At 47.4% G+C, this 14,348-nt stretch overlaps 1 protein-coding gene across 7 annotated transcripts; it reads left to right on the forward strand.

Moving 5' to 3' along the window:
- On the forward strand, positions 1-13,572 carry PAN2 (poly(A) specific ribonuclease subunit PAN2). Of its 7 annotated transcripts, none has more exons than XM_068971817.1 (26): positions 1-101; positions 742-1,147; positions 3,753-3,922; positions 4,034-4,154; positions 4,294-4,371; positions 4,920-5,187; positions 5,600-5,942; positions 6,143-6,239; positions 7,110-7,229; positions 7,430-7,549; positions 7,824-7,952; positions 8,081-8,280; positions 8,377-8,525; positions 8,651-8,757; positions 8,973-9,071; positions 9,159-9,232; positions 9,339-9,486; positions 9,916-10,059; positions 10,188-10,247; positions 10,476-10,566; positions 11,130-11,287; positions 11,384-11,527; positions 11,658-11,837; positions 11,961-12,054; positions 12,334-12,531; positions 12,974-13,572. In XM_068971817.1, the coding sequence occupies exons 2-26, from the start codon at positions 866-868 to the stop codon at positions 13,006-13,008; spliced, it is 3,609 nt and encodes a 1,202-aa protein (XP_068827918.1). In that variant the 5' UTR covers positions 1-101; positions 742-865; the 3' UTR covers positions 13,009-13,572. The 7 variants fall into 7 exon arrangements, with proteins under 7 accessions (XP_068827918.1, XP_068827917.1, XP_068827919.1 ...); XM_068971816.1 differs by having other exon boundaries at positions 8,377-8,513; XM_068971818.1 differs by having other exon boundaries at positions 8,380-8,513.
- Positions 13,573-14,348: the final 776 nt, after the last annotated feature.

A 14,348-nucleotide genomic window follows, 5' to 3' on the forward strand; every position in this document is an offset into this window, starting at 1 on the left:
AGTGGGGAAACTGGAATTTCCCGCGGAGCTGCCGGCGCTTGCTCTCCCCCTACTCGTTTTAATTCCACGCGCTCCAAAATATCCGCCATGGAGAAATCTTGGTAATGACCTAATCCCCTTAAGCATCCCAGGAACACATCTGACCCCTGCCCTAATCCCTCCCCTCCCCGCCGCCGAGGGAGAATTATGGGTAATTGATTTTTCTGGTTCCCCCAGAGAATTCTGGGTAACTAGTTATTTCCTTCACGTCCCCCTACCCCCCGCCCCAACAGTGGGTAACTGGCCAGTCTTATTTTCCCCTAGCGAATCCTGGGTAGCATTGCAGAGGATTCTGGGAAACTGACTTACCTTGTTCTGCCCTTTCAACCGTCTACCCCTATCCCTAATTCTGGGAAACAAGCACTTTAGCCCCCTCTACCTAACCCCTACCCCCCCAGTTGCTGTTCCTGCCATTGATGGTTCAGGGATGAACCAGGCAAGTGAGCAGCCCTGAAGGAGGGTGAAAAGGAAGTCAGGGATTAAGTTAACTAGTGGAGTGCCGGGAGTTCAGGGTACCTTAGAGGAGAAGAGCAAGGGACAACACCTTCTCCCACCTCTACCCGAGTGCCCATTCCCTTCCTGCCTGTTTCATCCCCTGCCTTGTATTTTACATCTTCTACCGTCCTGCCAGTAAAACCTAGAACACACTCAATACAAGTACCTGGGCCTACCCGTGACTCAGCTCCCTCTTTCCCTTTGCAGGTCAGGATATGCATTCTAGGTCCACTGATGTCCTGCTGAAGGTTGGGTCAGGCATCCAAAGGGGCTGTGGCAAGGGAGGGTGTGTGACACGGGTCAGTCTGCTGCTATCGTCATCATCACCATCATGAACTTCGAGGGTCTGGACCCTGGACTGGCAGAGTATGCCCCGGCCATGCATTCTGCCCTGGATCCTGTCCTGGATGCCCACCTGAACCCGAGTCTGCTGCAGAACGTGGAGCTGGACCCGGAGGGAGTGGCTCTAGAGGCTCTTCCAGTCCAGGAGTCAGTGCACATAATGGAAGGTGTCTACTCTGAGTTGCACAGTGTGGTGGCTGAAGTGGGTGTGCCTGTCTCCGTCTCCCACTTTGACTTGCACGAGGAGATGCTGTGGGTGGGAAGCCATGGGGTAAGAACTGTACCCCTTTGAAAGGGCTGAAAGGAGATTTTGGGGGTCTCTTACCTGGTTTTAGGCCAAGAACAACTGCTTTGCAGGGAGCCAGAACTGAGTTGAGGTGATGGAATTAGCTGGGTCTCTAAAGCAAGCCAAGAGGAGGGGAAGGGGAGGGAGAAGGAGGGCGTCATAGAATGCAGAGATGGATTACATTGGTGTTCTTATTCAGAGGGTATCCCACTTCTTCCACAGTTTGTCCATTCCATGCTTTGATTAATCTTGATAACTGTACCCATTCAGTTAGTCTATAGCCATCTGAATACACTCTCTAATGCTCTTCCTCTGTTTTCCATTTTTATAATTATGGGATGTTTTCTTTTTGACCATGTCAGCCGCTTTGTGGGATCTTAGTACCCCTGACCAGAGATCAAACCCAGACCTGGGCAGTGAAAGCATGGAGTCCTAACTACTGGACAGGCAGGGAATTCCCTAATTACAGAATGTTTAACTCCTGTTTCTGCACATATTACATGGAATCATTCTGTCTTTGGCTGACTTGAATCTCTCTGGGAGCAGTTATCATTGTTAATTTCTAAAAATGTATCCATATTGCCAATATGCTCAGGAGCCCAAAGATTTTGTAAGAAATAACATGGTGTCTATGGTTTATTAATTTACCTTCCATAGGGTGTGAATTGTTTTTCTGTTGGAAAGAGTGAATTTTTTGGTAATACATTCATTTCAGTAGGCAGTGTCTACTACTAGACTAGGCTTGGGGAATAAAGCTTAATAAAACATATCTTTGCCCTCAAGGAAGTCACAGGACAGTGAGGGAAAAAATCCAAGTATATGGGATATGAACTTAATAAATGCCATTGTGAAAATACAAACTGGATGTTGGTGAGCAAAGAAGAGAATTAGAGGATCTCCAGAAGGAAATGACACCTGAGCTCAGTCTTGAGAGATGCGTAGGAGCCAGATGGAGAAGAGGGGGAAATTCCATTTTGGCAAAAGCAATGGAATAAACAATGATTCCCAAGCTAGTACACAGCTTGGTGATTGCACAGTGCAGGAACTACAAGCAGGTAGGGTTTACTGAAATGGAAGATGAAGCTGAAGAGTTAGACTTTTCTTCAGCCAGTGTTTTTGAGCACCTTTTAGGTGCCAGACCTTGTTCTGAAATCTAGGTTTTGAATAAGCATTTTAAAAGGCAACAGAAATATATTTATGACATATCCTTAAGAAAAACAGAATCCCTAAGGAAAGTACTGTGGAGTTAGGGGGTTGAGGTATTGAAGGATGTGAGGTATTGCTGTTTTAGATATATAGTCAAGGGAAGGGCTTTCCAATAAAGTCACACTTGAGACCTGGATGCAGGCCAGGATGTCCATTCTAATCTCCCTGGAAGGAAGGGAAGGAACCATGCATTTGTCTGTGAGAGGACATTCTAGAAAGCCTTACAAGCTCTGTTAAAAGAGCCTGGACTTGATTCTTTAGTCCACTAAAGGTTTTTATCCAGAATGACGAGGTCCAGTTTGCATCTTAGGAGGAGTGCTTAGGTAGCAGTATGGAGTTTGATTTAAGGAGGATGGGACAGGACTCCGTGAGGTCAGTGCGCAGAATTTTGTAGTAGTTCACCTAAAATGTGATGAAGGCCTGAATGAAGCACTGTAGAGATTTATACGTCAGAACAGATTTGGGAAGTATTTAGGAAGTTAAATGAAATTTAAGTTGACTACTAGTGACTTATTCCACTGGGTAGATCATGGTACCATAGGGAATACAGTTAAGAAGAATTGAAATGGGGAAAATGGTGAGTTTGATTTAGGATGTAATGAGTTTGCATTCTCATGGAATAGCTAAAGAGAGGCATGTGGTAGGTATTTGGATGTACAAGTCTGAAGCTTGAGGCAATGGTCTGGGCTAGGGGAAAAAATTAGGATTCATCCGGTTTAAGCTGAACGTTTCAACCTTAAGAGTGGGTAAAATTATCTAGGAAGACAAGTAGAGTGAGAAGATGGTGGGCTTGGAATAGTCACGTTTCAAGAGTGGTCATAAGGGTTGCACATAAGGAGAAGATATGAGCTAAGAGTCAGGAGAGAAACCAGGAGTGGATGATGTCATAGGAGCCAAGGGTGGCATGAGTTTCAGTCTCTCTGTTCCAGCCTGTGACCCATAGTACACATTTCCCAGATGGCTTGTAGAGATGAGGACTTGACTGTGGGACACAAGACTGCCACCTGGCCAGTGGAGGATTGGACCTATGTCCCTAACCTTCTGAGTACTGTTCTAACCAACTGAGCCATTACCTATTCAGCAGGGTCATTGTGAGGATAAAATGAGGTAGAGTTTATAAAAGTACTTTGTAAAGTATTAAATGAACATAAGATAGTATTCTCAGTGTTTTTATCATAACACATAAATACCTTTATATTTAAAGATACTGTATCATATCATATCATATAAGATTGGTGCCCAGCTTTATGCCCTAGTCACTGCTAGCCAGAAAGGCCAGGCAAGAATGGAGGAAAGACTGAGCAATGTCTAGTTCTCTGATTTGTATCTGGGATTAGCCTTGCCGCTCCACTCAGGTTGTCTCTCATCTTTTTGTCCACTGCAGGGCCATGCCACATCATTTTTTGGCCCAACTTTGGAGCGCTACTCATCATTTCAGGTCAATGGCAGTGATGACATCCGCCAGATCCAGAGCCTGGAGAATGGCATCCTTTTTCTTACCAAGAACAACCTCAAGTATATGGCCCGAGGGGGCCTCATTATATTTGATTACCTGTAAGTGGCTTCTTACCTCTGGACTGGGGAAGGGGATCCCTCACAGAGTGGGAATGGTAAAGGATTGGAAACTTTGGCAACTCTGGCCCCTGAGCTTTTCATCTCCCACAGGCTGGATGAGAGTGAAGACATGCACAGCCTGTTGCTGACAGACAGCAGCACTCTGCTCATTGGTGGGCTGCAGAACCACATACTAGAGATTGACCTGAACACTGTCCAGGAGACTCAGAAGGTGCAAGCGGGACGCAGGCAGGGCCTGAGGTTATTGGGGGCAGTATAAACTGGAAATGCCTATGATGCGCATGTGACCTTTCTGTTCCTTTGGTCTGTGGGACGAATCATTCTCACGGTTTCTCCCGCTTCCCTCACAGTATGCAGTTGAGACACCTGGAGTCACTATCATGAGACAGACGAATCGCTTCTTCTTCTGTGGCCACACATCTGGCAAGGTGAATGACTAAGTTCCATTTTTCCTCCCACCTTGGGGCTCTGTTTCACCAGATATGTGATTGGGCTCTGTCTTTTACTCAATTCTGGGGCTTAGTAGTTGGGGAGGTGGGTGGAGTGAATTGAGTTCCTACTCAGCCATGTTATACGATGAGATTATCTTTGAGCCTGATATTTTCAGTGGTAAATGGTGTATCTTAGAGGCAAAGGGTAAACGAGTTCTCTTTGGGGTCCCTTCCAGCTCTTGGCTTCTCTTTTTGCTTTTTGTGTGCTTTAATTGCCTGTATTGTGGCGCTAGAACCTGCCTGCCAGTGCAGGAGACATCATCGTAGCCCATGCCAGTATTCTTGCCTGGAGAATCCCATGGACAGAGGAGCCTGGCAGGCTATAGTCCATAGGGTCACAAAGAGTTGGGCATGACTGCAGTGACTTAGCGCACACACATTGTAGAGCCTTAGTTCTTTTGGCAGGAACCTCACAGGGTTAGGTAGATGGTGGGTCCTATTCCTGATAACAGTGTTGGCAGATAACGAAGATCTCTCTTCTTCAGGTTTCTCTGCGAGATCTCCGTACTTTTAAGGTGGAACATGAGTTTGATGCCTTCTCAGGGAGCCTGTCGGATTTTGATGTGCATGGCAACCTGCTGGCCACCTGTGGCTTCTCCAGCCGCCTTACTGGTCTTGCCTGTGACCGTTTCCTCAAAGTTTATGATCTACGCATGATGCGTGCCATCACACCACTTCAGGTTCACGTGGATCCTGCCTTCTTACGCTTCATCCCTACATATACTTCTCGTCTTGCTATCATCTCCCAGTCAGGTATGAAGGGGATACAGGATGGGATAAGAGTCGATGAGTGAAAAAGGGGGTCTAGGAGCGAGGAGTGTACTCCCTGAAATTTCTTTGCTGGGGAAAAAGTAACCTTTCTAAGGGGTCTCAGGGTCTCACTTAGGTTTGGTAAGAGATTAGAGCTTTTATTTTGTCCCTGGATGTGAAGAACACATATGCAAAAAATACAGGTAGAGCAGGCAGACAACTAGAGAACTGGCCTCCAGTGGGTAGCAAACCTCCTTGTGATTTATGGGAGGCACCAGATGGTGTTTCCTCTTATCTCTAGGCATGGATTTGGGGCCCATCTTTTCTTGATACCAGGGGAAGAGGGTAGGAAGGGCATAACAAGATGGCTCCCTTTCACCTTCCAGGGCTCAGTGGGCTTCCTCCTCCCTCCTAGGGCAGTGCCAGTTTTGTGAGCCCACAGGCCTGGCCAACCCAGCAGACATCTTTCATGTGAATCCTGTGGGACCTCTGCTGATGACGTTTGACGTGTCAGCCAGCAAGCAGGCCCTCGCTTTTGGGGATTCTGAGGGCTGCGTGCACCTCTGGACTGATTCCCCTGAGCCTTCCTTCAACCCATATTCCCGTGAGACCGAGTTTGCTTTGCCCTGTCTCGTGGACTCACTGCCGCCTCTGGACTGGAGCCAGGACCTACTGCCTCTTTCCCTCATCCCTGTCCCGCTCACCGCAGACACGCTTCTTTCTGATTGGCCTGCTGCCAACTCTGCTCCAGCTCCCAGGTTGTACCTCACATCTGGGCCGAAAGGAGGGAGGGGGAAAGGGCCAAGATACCAGGAGTCTTGGCAAGCCCTGTTATTATTCTACTTCTTTCCTGATTTCTGTCTACTCTTAGTATTTTTATTTTCTGGTCCCTTGGGGATTGGGAATTGGATGGGCAGACACCACAGCCTTCAAGCCCTAGAACTATACTACATTATAGGCGAGCACCCCCTGTGGATGCAGAGATTCTGCGCACCATGAAGAAGGTGGGCTTCATTGGCTATGCACCCAATCCCCGCACCAGGCTGCGAAATCAGGTTTGTTCAGAGGGGAGAGGGTCAGCCCCTGCCCCAGCCCATTGGTGTTTCTCCTTTGTCTTTAGTAATTCTCCCTAGTTTTTGTTTTTAGTTGGTCAACAAAGGTTTTTGAAGCCTACTGAATTGAAGGTATTATACTAGGTGTTAGGGTTCAGATACATAGGAGATACGGTCCTTGCTCTTTAGAAGTTTAGTGTTTGGTTGTTGAAGATAAGACCTATCCATGGCAGAAGTTATTTATGCTCTATCATTAAATGCTAAAGGAGTGTTAGAAGCAGGCACTGCCAGAGCTGTTTAGAGAAAAAAGGGTATTCTGGGCTAGACTGGTCAGAAAGGGCATACTCCACGAGGTGGGTGTTGAGCTGGAAGGATGAAAGACGGGTAAGTAGATAGTAACGGGAGCCTTTCAGGATGAGAGAAGGGTGTAAGTAGAGGTCTCAAGAGGTCTAACTGACAGGGACCATGTTGGACCGGCTGTTAGTATTGGGAATCAATGAGAAATGAAGCTTGGAAAGGGCCCAGTTGTGAAATCTTGTGCGTACCAGTGTACAGCGGAAGTGATGCACCAAAAAGGCCGTGATGGGGGGTTAGCTTGGTGGCGGTGTGCTGGACTGAGTGGATGGGGCTGGGGGACCCACTGTGGAAGCATCGGCATTGTCCAGCTGCGATGAGGTAGGGTGATGGCAGTGGGAATGAAAAGGCAGCAGTGGATGCTGAAAACCCCATGGAATTATTAGGTTCGGGATTTGGTGATTGCTTCAGTGTTGGAATAAAAGGTAGGAGGGACCAAAGATCATTATACATCCATCATTATATACATATATATCGTATATATACATCATTATACATACCTCTTTTTAAAAACCCTAGATTCCTTACCGACTCAAGGAGTCTGACAGTGAATTTGACAGCTTCAGCCAGGTCACTGAGTCACCAATAGGGCGGGAAGAGGAGCCACATCTCCACATGGTCTCTAAGAAGTACCGCAAGGTGCTGGGGGATACCAAGGAAGGGGCCCTCTGGGATGTGGGGACAGGTTCCTGGGAAAGGGGGTCATCGGAGAAAGGATTGAAGAAGGCTTTGCCTATCACTCTGGACTTGGGAAGGGTCTGGGAGAAGGTCATGGTTACTGCAAAGATTTAGGGGGCTCTGAGGACATCTTCAACTTGCTCAGACTGTTTCTGCCTCAGGTGACCATCAAATACTCCAAGCTAGGGCTGGAGGACTTCGACTTCAAGCACTACAATAAGACGCTGTTTGCTGGATTGGAGCCCCACATCCCCAATGCCTACTGTAACTGCATGATCCAGGTAAGGCTGGGCATTCCCGGGACTGGAAGATGGCTACTGCTTTTCTTCTTCTCTCTGGGCCCCTGAGCCCCTCTTTTTCCAGGTCTCCCTAACCAAGTGGCCAAGTCCACTTTAGTCTCCTCTACCATTCTTTCTTGCCCCACAGCCTGCACGACCCCCGCGAGCTCCACTTCAGTGGACTCGTGCTTTGTGTTCTCCACCATCTCTTAGCCTTCCCGCCGCGCTTTCTCCCTGTGCCAGTTGTCCGCATCAGATCTCCTGCTCTTCCCTCCAGGTGCTCTATTTCCTGGAGCCTGTGCGTTGTCTAATCCAGAACCACCTTTGCCAGAAGGAGTTCTGCCTGGCCTGCGAGCTGGGCTTCCTCTTCCACATGTTGGACCTCTCCCGAGGCGACCCCTGTCAGGTCAGTACCTGGAAACCTGGGACAGTAAAAGGGGAAAGGAGGGGGATAGTAGGCAGGGTCATCACTCTTGCCAGTAATCACAGAAGAGGAAATAACCCTTTTCCACCAACATACTTCCTGGATTCCAGGGCAGTAATTTTCTTCGAGCATTCCGCACCATTCCTGAGGCCTCAGCCCTTGGTCTGATTTTGGCTGACTCAGATGAGGCTTCGGGCAAGGGCAACCTAGCCAGGCTCATTCAGAGGTGGAACCGCTTCATTCTCACGCAACTTCATCAAGATTTGCAGGAGCTGGAAGTACCCCAGGCTTACCGAGGCACTGGAGGCAGGTATGGAAAGGTTAAAGCCACCATGGCAGGCCCCTCTGTGACTAAAAGGGTGTCCTGACTCCCTCAGTGTGCATATCTTGCCCTGTCCACTCTTAGCAGCTTTTGCTCTTCGGGGGACTCTGTCATTGGGCAGCTGTTCAGCTGTGAGATGGAAAACTGCAGCCTCTGCCGCTGTGGCAGTGAGACCGTGCGAGCCTCATCCACACTGCTCTTCACGCTCTCTTACCCTGAGGGTAGCAACAGTGGTATACCCTGCAGCTGGGGTGGGGGGTGCTCCCCCAGGTGTCCTGAAACATCAAGGAGAAGGGTGTTGGGGGGCTCACGGTGGGGATAGGGAGGACCTGGAGTGAAGCATCCAGTTTCCCCTCAGATAAAACCGGGAAGAACTGTGACTTTGCTCAGGTGTTGAAGCGAAGCATCTGCCTGGAGCAGAATACACAGGCCTGGTGTGACAACTGTGAAAAGTACCAGCCCACGGTGAGTGGGTGCTTGCCCTGGGCCAGAGTCCTGCCACATGGGGGACTCAGCTGTGGTCTCATCCAGGACAGACTAAGTCAGCACCGCCATCTAGAGAGCGCTAGTGGGTGGGAAGAACCCCAGCTGGAAGAAGCAGATCCAGGCCTAAACTGTTCCTGTCCAGGTTTCTTTCCCTGTGGGCCTCCTGCCATTCCTTGTTTGTTTCATTCTCTCAGATCCAGACCCGCAACATCCGCCATCTGCCAGATATTCTTGTCATCAACTGTGAGGTGAACAGTTTGAAAGAAGCTGATTTCTGGAGGATGCAGGCTGAGGTCAGGACTTAGGTTGGAAATAAAGCTCTAGGAGAACTTTTTAGTTTTCTCCCTCTTTTAACCTCCATGTTTTCTCCTTGTGTGCAGGTTGCCTTCAAGATGGCAATAAAGAAGCATAGTGGGGAAATCTCCAAGAATAAGGAGTTTGCTTTGGCTGATTGGTAGGTATTGTCTGTAGAGTGGTCAAAGGATTGAACTACCCAGTGGCCCCTCTTGTCACTGGTCAGATCTCCTTAGAACAAATTTCCAATTCTCCTGTCCTGATAGGAAGGAACTAGGCAGTCCAGAGGGCATGCTGATGTGTCCCTCCATTGAGGAGTTGAAGAATGTCTGGCTTCCTTTCTCCATTCAAATGAAGATGACCAAGAACAAAGGGCTGGATGTTTGCAATTGGACTGATGGGGATGAGATGCAGGTTGTTGAAAAACTGGGAAGAGGAGGGGGAATAAGGGAAAGAAGGTTGGGAAATTCCGTGGTGGTCCAGTGGTTAGGACTCGGTGCTCTCACTGCCGGGGCCCTGGGTTCAGTTCCCTGGTCAGGGAACTAAAATCCCATAAGCCTTGCGGCACGACCAAAAAACAAAAGGGAGAGATGGGGCAGAAGCAGGGCAAGGGAAAGGTGGAACTTAGTATAGGGGAAAAAAGAGAATAAGGCCTAGTATTCACCAGCTATGGGCTTTTCTAGAGTGACTCAGTTCAGTGCTGGGAGTCATAGTTGGGCTAGGATGGAAAGAACCCACCCTGGTCTCCTGTCCCCATCCCCCAAGCTCCCTGTCCTCTATCCCCATTCCCCTTCCTTCCCCACCCTTAAACTTAGCTTAGCAGCCTGGGTACCCCCCTCACAGTGGGGCCCAGCCAGGGCAGAGGAGGAGCATGGTGTCTTTGTGTATGACCTGATGGCAACTGTGGTACACATCCTGGACTCACGCACAGGGGGCAGCCTGGTGGCTCACATCAAAGTTGGAGAGACCTACCACCAGCGCAAGGAGGTGAGTGAGGTAATACAGGGCAGGGATATTCCTGGTGGTAGCCACAGGGGAATCCCAGTTCTGTCCTTATCTTGAGTCTGAGCCAGAATGCTCTAGCCATCTCTTTGGCATCCTCTGTCTCTCCACAGGGTGTTACCCACCAGCAGTGGTATCTCTTCAACGACTTTCTCATTGAACCTATCGATAAGGTTAGTTGTAACACATTCCATTCCCCCTTGCATCTCCCCTTTCCCTGGCATCCTCATCCTCAGTACCCAAGAGAATGCCAGGCAGATTCAGGAGGGAGGGATGGGTCCTCAATAGTAAAAAGCATTAGCAAAGCTAAATATAGCACCTGAGTCCTGTCTTCTCTCTGACTTGGGATAAAGGGGAAGAAAGGTATATATGTCGACCATTAGGTGCTTTTTCTTTTATAGCATGAAGCTGTGCAGTTTGACATGAATTGGAAAGTGCCTGCTATCCTTTATTACATCAAAAGGAATCTTAATTCCAAATACAACCTGAACAGTAAGTAGTATAGCATAGACCTAAGGGTGTGAGCAATAAGATTCATCTTCAGGAAGAGATCTGGAAAACAGCTTATTAGGATTGGCAACCAGTGTTAATATTTCCAGGGACAGTAGAGTGATTCTGCTCATCAGGCCTTAAATTTAGAAGCTGGGGATCCTGAGGGTGTAATGGGAAGAGGTGATGAAGGGTGATATCTGAAAATGGCTAAAGTTGATTTTGAGCTTATCTCCAAGTAAGGATCTCTTCTTTTGTGTGTGTGTGGTAATGAACTGTATTATTCTGGACTTTCTTTTTTTTTTTTTTAAATTCTGGATTCTACAGTAAAGTCCAAAGTGAAAATCTCACTCCTTTCTGTTTTTTTTCCTTAGCATGTTTCTTGATAATTTTCTGATTTGACCTGTTCGTTGGCCTGTTCTGTTCATCAGACATGATCTTTTTAGTCACATCCTTCGGTTATTGGGATCACAGTGTAGACCCAGTCTGTAGTCAGCCACTCTGGTTTCCCTCCCCTGGTCACTTCCCTCTCCGCAGCCATCTGTCTTCTGGATTCTCCCCTCCAGTTAAGAATCCTATTGAGGCAAATGTTCTGCTGGCTGAAGCCTCATTAGCACGGAAGCAGCGGAAAACACATACTACTTTTATTCCCCTGATGCTGAATGAGATGCCACAGGTTGGGGACTTGGTGGGCCTGGACGCTGAGTTTGTCACCCTTAATGAGGTAACCAAGACCAAAAGAGTGGGGTGTTAGGACATAACTCTAGGGATATCAGGAGTCACAAGCATTTCTCTGGTTTCTTTATGAACTCTTATATAGGAAGAAGCAGAGCTGCGCAGCGATGGCACCAAGTCTACCATCAAGCCAAGCCAGATGTCAGTGGCGAGGATTACCTGCGTTAGGGGCCAGGGACCCAATGAGGGTATCCCCTTCATTGATGACTACATCTCTACCCAGGAGCAGGTATTAGGATGTGAATGTGCAAATGTGACAGACCCTGTGCTTTTATAGAAGGCCCTAGAACCTGGGGACGAATGGCAGGGGAACTGTGCATTTCGCTTCTTGTGTGACTTGACCTTTTCTGTATCCCTAGGTGGTGGATTACTTGACTCAGTACTCAGGGATAAAGCCAGGAGACCTTGATGCCAAGATTTCCTCTAAGCACCTCACAACTCTAAAGTCTACCTACTTAAAGCTTCGTTTTCTCATAGACATTGGAGTCAAGTTTGTGGGTCATGGTCTCCAAAAGGACTTCCGGGTCATCAACCTCATGGTTTGTGCAGAGCTCTTTTAAGAGTCTTTCTTTGTGTGGGCTCCCCAGGGTATATTGTGTTTTGGGAAAATGGGAAAGTATGGATCCCCTGTGTTCAGTCTCCCACTCTTTTATCCCTGGCAGGTGCCCAAGGACCAAGTCCTTGACACTGTTTATCTGTTTCACATGCCCCGGAAACGAATGATTTCCCTGCGATTCCTTGCTTGGTACTTTCTAGGTGAGTTCCTCTGCCTTGTACATCCTTGTTTGCAGCAAGGGCATGAAAATGTGCGAGAGGCCAAGGGGAATAGGGATAACCCTGAATTATTGGTGAGAGTTACAGGTGGATTTAATTAGCTTCAGTATTCCTTTTGTGCACTAGGGATGGTGTTTGGCTCTTTCCCTTAAGGGAAGTCAGGGATTTTTTGTTGTTTATTGATAGTGGGGATGTAAGTAGAGGACATGTTCTTACCTTCCTTTGCTAGGTCCCAAACTGTTCCACCTCTGCTTCCCCTAGACCTGAAGATTCAAGGGGAGACCCATGACAGTATTGAGGATGCCCGCACAGCCCTTCAGCTTTACCGAAAGTATCTGGAGCTAAGCAAAAATGGCACTGAACCTGAGTCCTTCCACAAAGTTCTCAAGGGCCTTTACGAGAAAGGTCGAAAGATGGACTGGAAGGTGCCTGAGCCTGAGGGCCAGACAAGTCCCAAGAGTAAGGCCTGGGATGGGACAGGGGAATCTGGTCTGGGTGGGTTGTGGAGATTATAGCCACCATAATAAGAACAATGAAAGTGAAAGTGAAGTCGTTCAGTCATGTCCGACTCATTTCAACCCCATGGACTGTAGCCTGCCAGGCTCCTCTGTCCATGGGATTCTCAGGCAAGAATACTAGAGTGGATTGCCGTTTTTTTCCTTTGCCAAATAAGAACAATGGTTATGTTAACACAGTACCACCCTAGTCTTCTGTTTGTAATAGAAAGCACTTAACGGTTTACAAAGCACTTATTCCTTGTTCAGTGAAATCAGAAATCAGTTTTATTGTTGAAGCTCTCTATTGGTCCTAACCTTCTCTTTCCCAATTCTAAAAAAGTGTCCGGGTGCTTTTTCTCCTGACTCGCCTTAGGAGTCACTGCTCTTGGTTTTGTCTCTGACAGGTGCAGCTGTCTTCTCTTCAGTGCTGGCTCTCTGACCTCACGCTCTCCCAACGAACAGCTCCCTCCCTTTAGTGTTCTGTGCCCCAGAACTGGGAGATGAGCTCCCAAGTTGGCTATACCCTGTCTACTTCCAGAACTGGACTTGCTCAGGGTCTACAGATGGTGCTATTAATTGAACTGGAATGCAGCAGGATTGTTGCAGAAGGTCTAGGAGCCAGGTTACTTTTTCATCCTTTGCAAAATAGTGGGCCAGAAACAGCCTAGAATTGACCCAGATGGAAAGTAATTCGTGTTCTTAATAATTATCCTGGGTAATTAATACACAGGTAAAGAAGCTCCTGGAACCAAAACGCTCAGTTCCTACTGAAGTCCTGGACACTGATAGGATACAACAGTAACTCAAGACCTAGCCTAAGTCTGGCTGCTTGAGGGTTGCCCAGAGGGGCCAACATATAGAGTCTGGTGGTCCCAGCAAACCAGTGTTGCCAACATCATCATTGCCAAAAGGGCCTTTGGGTCCTAGACAAAGCTTGGCTGCTGGCTTCACTCCTGCTGACAGCTGAGAAACATTTGTCTTCCATCCACTCTCCTGTCCCAAGTTTTGTTTTCTTGCTATTTTTTTAAAATTCTGTTTTAAATTGCATGTTTTGTAAAATAAAAACAAAAATATTATTGAGTATCATCTATTTCATTAGAAATATCTGCACGTGGGGTTCTCTGACTTCAGCCTCCTCTCCTTTGTTGGCTTTTTATTGGGTTGGCCAAGAAATTCCTTCAGGTTTTGAGTAAAAATAAAGGACACATTTTTCATTTTCACCAATAACTTGGTTGAACAGCATATCCATCATTTTGTTTCACTACCTTCTGCCATTTTTCAAGCAACTCCATAATTCCATTTTCCCAAAACTTTTCATCTTTTTGAGCAAAGAACTGTTCCAGGTGCCTTGTACAGTCTTCCAGAGAATTGAAATTTTTTTCACTAAGAGAATTTTGTAAAGACCAAAATTAATGGAAATCCGAAGGTGCAATGTCTGGTGAATACAACAGATGCATCAGAACTTCCCAGCCAAGCTGGAACAGTTTTTGCCTGGTCATCAAAGCCTTGCATTATCCTAATGGAAGACTATGTTTTTTCTGTTAATTCAGGACACTTTTCATTGAGTGCTGCTGTCAGTTGGTGTAACTGGGAGCAGTACTTGTTGGAATTGTTTGGTTTTCTGGAAGGAGCTCATAATAGAGAACTCCCCATCCCACACAACTTCACCTTCTTTGTATACACCAGCCTTGGGTGTAGTTGGTGGTGATTCATTTTGCTTGTGCTATGATCTTTTTGTGTCACGTTATTGTACAGTATTCACTTTTCATTGCTCATCAC

This window comes from Capricornis sumatraensis, chromosome 4 (assembly GCF_032405125.1).
Source record: "Capricornis sumatraensis isolate serow.1 chromosome 4, serow.2, whole genome shotgun sequence".
Classification (NCBI taxonomy): domain Eukaryota; kingdom Metazoa; phylum Chordata; class Mammalia; order Artiodactyla; family Bovidae; genus Capricornis; species Capricornis sumatraensis.

What these genes read in the sequence shown, in the direction of transcription:
- PAN2 (XM_068971817.1), top strand. Translation starts at nt 866, where the DNA reads ATGAACTTCGAGGGTCTGGACCCTGGACTGGCAGAGTATGCCCCGGCC. An exon ending in TGCTATCATCTCCCAGTCAG is followed by an intron (nt 5,188 to 5,599) that starts GTATGAAGGGGA and finishes CCTCCCTCCTAG; the next exon opens with GGCAGTGCCAGTTTTGTGAG. An exon ending in ACTGTAACTGCATGATCCAG is followed by an intron (nt 7,550 to 7,823) that starts GTAAGGCTGGGC and finishes TCTTCCCTCCAG; the next exon opens with GTGCTCTATTTCCTGGAGCC.